At 61.0% G+C, this 3,241-nt stretch overlaps 1 protein-coding gene across 1 annotated transcript; it reads right to left on the bottom strand.

Moving 5' to 3' along the window:
* Positions 1-8: 8 nt before the first annotated feature.
* On the bottom strand, positions 9-1,570 carry LOC103584384 (collagen alpha-1(XXVI) chain-like; the record flags this gene model as incomplete). Its single annotated transcript, XM_008565411.1, has 2 exons — positions 9-708; positions 1,486-1,570. Coding segments are annotated over 2 exons (246 nt in total), but the record flags the coding sequence as incomplete, so codon positions are not given.
* Between the last annotated feature and the right edge of the window lie 1,671 nt (positions 1,571-3,241).

Below are 3,241 nucleotides of genomic sequence, written 5' to 3'. Positions count from 1 at the left end.
CTGCGCCCTCCCTGTCTGAGTTTCCTCATGAAGAGAAGCTGGCAGGGTTGAGAGACCGTGGCTTCAGGAACCGAGAGGCCTGGGTTCAAGTCCTGCCCCAGCCAGCCACGATCTGGTGGCTTTGGGGGTTATTTATACCCCCCGAGCCTCAGTCCTCCGTGTAAAGTGGGGATAATAATCCTACCTCCTAAGGGTTAAATGAGACAATGTAAGGAAAGCTCCTTGGACAGGCCCAGACATAGCAGGGACTCCATACACGATGAGTATTATGGTTATTCTCACGCCCACTGCCCAGCCCACCCAGACCCCGTCTCCAGCGGGAAGTGAGGGTGGGGAGGGAGGGGCAAGGGAAGGGCTCTGCAGCGGGTGCTGGTTCCCCCTGGACCTTGTCCCTGGAGGTGCCATCTGTTCCCCAGACCCCCAGGCCCCGGGAGCCAGTGTCCCTCACAACCGTCCATGCCTGGAGCCCAGCCCCACTCAGGGCGTCTTCAGGCCTCAGGGGCTGGGTCTCTGGTCAGGGGGGGGCTTGTCCTGGAGACCTGGGCTCTTACTTCCTGTCGCTGGCCCCATCAGCGTTCTTCTGCCCAGGGTTGGGACCAAGCAGGGCAGCAAGGGCGCCATCAGCATGAGGGCCACCGCGCTTCATCTTGAGGCTGGCTCTCAGGGCGGCATCCTGGCTGGAGCCCCCCTCAGGGGAAGCCAGGGGATCTGGAGGGAGAGCAGGAGGGTGGGCTCGAGACAGAGCTTTGGGAGGACTTGGAAGCATTTTGCTCCTGGGACCTGTCCAAGGAGAGAAGCCCTTGTCTGGACAAAGCAAAGCAGCATCGGGCTTTTGGCTCCTCATCCACTCGTTCACTCACCCATCCATTCATTCACCCATCCATTCATTCACCCATCCAGCCATTCATTCATTCATTCATTCATTCATTCACCGTTCAACACATGCTGAGGAGCCTGGGCTCCAGGCCCTGCAGAGGTCCCCACTCTGCGCCAGGGGCTCCCAGCGTGCGAGGGAGAGACATGGAAACAACACCCCATTATGGAGTGGAAGGCTCCTCAGAGCCCTGTAGAACAAAGCGGAGGGCTCAGGGCAGGCTTCTCAGAGGAGGACGTCTTTGAGCAGGCCCTGGAGTGGGAGTCGTGTTCACCAGGTGGAGGGACCAGCCTGAGCAACGGTGTGGAGGTGGGAGGGAGCCTGGCGTGACTGGGTGCTGGTCTGTCACTGGGCACGGGGCTATGCTGGGTAGCGTCGTGGGGAGCTGGGCTGATGCACCTGGATGTCTGTCATGGGCAGGAGGGACTTCTGGGGGTCCCTGAGCAGGGGAGGGACAAGGTCAGACTGGGGTTTGGCGAATACCATCTGACAGCGGAGTGGAGGGGCCACTGAGGCAAAGAGACCAGAGACCCAAGGCAGTTGCCGTGAAGGCAGCAGTGAGCTGAGGGAGGAGAGAGGTTCCCAGCGTGGTGGCCCTGGTCACGACTCACCGTGGATCCCAATCATGTGCTCCAGAATGAGGACCCTCTCGGCCAGGATCTTCAGGGCCTCCCGCAGCTGCTGCACCCCCTCGCCCTGGCAGGGAGGAAGTGGCCAGGGTCAGGGCCGGCCATGGGAGGGAGTCGGGGCCAAGCTGACACAGGGCACATGTCCCTGCAGCCCTGCCCTCCTGTCCCGTCCCACTGCCACCATCATCACTACAAATAGCCACCCTAGTTCGAACATCCCCTGTGTGCCAGGCTGGGGTCCAAACCTTGCTCACAGATGAGCAACCCAGAGTGCAGAGAGACTCAGCATCCCTCCCTACGGCCATGCAGCCTGGAAGGGGCTGATCTGGGCTTCAAACCGGACCTGTAGCCTCCAGCCGGGGCTCTTCTTTCTACCATGGTGGCTTCTCCTGCGTGCCCTATTTGCCGCATAGGAAATATTCTCTAATATTTTTCTAATGCAGGCAGAGCTCCCAGCACTGGGCCCTGCAGGTGGGAGGCCCTGTGCCCGTTTCCTTCTTGGACGGCCCAACCAAGAGCATCTGCCAGGTCAACGCTGCAGAGCAGCAGGGACAGGCCAGGTGTGCCCACACCAGGCCAGAAAGAGAGACGGGGCACTGCTTGGCGAGCGCTGGCAGCTGAAACAAAGACGGAGTCTACGTTCCCAGGATCCGGTCTACACACGGGCAAAGGACCTCGTGCATGGGGACACATGAATGAGCTGAGATGGGGTGCCGACTTATTGAGAAGACAGGTGTCAAGGCCACTGTCCCCAGCCAGCCCAGCCCTGGCAGTTGGCAGCCAAACGAGCACCTTTTGCTGGTGTAACCTGACAGATCTGTGTTCAGATTAATTCAGCTTAAGATGAAACAAAAGGAAACCAAGAGCACCCTACTGGGTGACAGCAGAGAGGTGTCCCCACCAGGGACAAAGGCACTGGAAAGCAAGCTGAGTGCAGTGTCTGGGAAGGGGGATGTCGATGTCCCCAACTCAGGGAGAGAGCTCTGGGCAGGAGCAGGGGCTTCCAGGTCCCCTCTGTCAGGGCCCTGGCTCAGCCTCATGTCCCTGAGCCATGGGTTGTGCGTCTTGTGAAATGGGGTCGGGGGGTCTTGGGTAACTTCTCAGCTCCCATCGCAGTGGCCTGTGCATCTGGGCTGCTCCTCAGCAGCTCTGACCTCTCCTTCCTCGCTGCCTCCTGCACCCACCCTGGCTGCTCCATCCTCTTCTCCTCCTCTGCTTCTGCAAGGACCTCCCGAAGGTCCCCCAGCCCCTGCCTTGCCCCTGCCCACCTCCCCCACTTGGCAGATGCCCCAGCTCACTCCCCAATGGCCTGTGCTGGGACCCACCTAGGGGAGGGGAGCCCCCTCGGGCACATTCATTCTCAGCTTTCGAGGCCTCCCCTGCACCTCCAGAAGGCAGGGTCCCCCCGGCCTCCAATCCTCACTCCTCAGGTTCCCAGCTCGAACCCCCTCCTCCTCTGTCCGTCCCCTCCCACGTCCCCAGCTGTGCATCCTTCTGCCCACCAGCGCCTTGACCCTGTGGGTGCGTCCTTATGCCAGGCCCTGATCATGGAAGACCCTGTTCCCTGATAGTGACCCCACAGCCTGAAGCCTCCTTAAGAGAGTCTTTTCTACAGGTTCGCGGCTGCTCTGCCCCTTGGGAGGCTCCCCACTCCCACCCCGCAGGGCCAGTCACCCTACCTGTGGCACCCCCATGGCAGCAATCTGTACACCGTCCTGCGGTCACGACCACCCCGAGT

This window comes from Galeopterus variegatus, unplaced genomic scaffold (genome assembly GCF_000696425.1).
Source record: "Galeopterus variegatus unplaced genomic scaffold, G_variegatus-3.0.2 Scaffold52654, whole genome shotgun sequence".
In the NCBI taxonomy this organism is placed as follows: Eukaryota; Metazoa; Chordata; class Mammalia; order Dermoptera; family Cynocephalidae; genus Galeopterus; species Galeopterus variegatus.
Note: the sequence above shows the minus strand (reverse complement) of the source record. Positions and strands in the feature narration are given on the sequence as shown.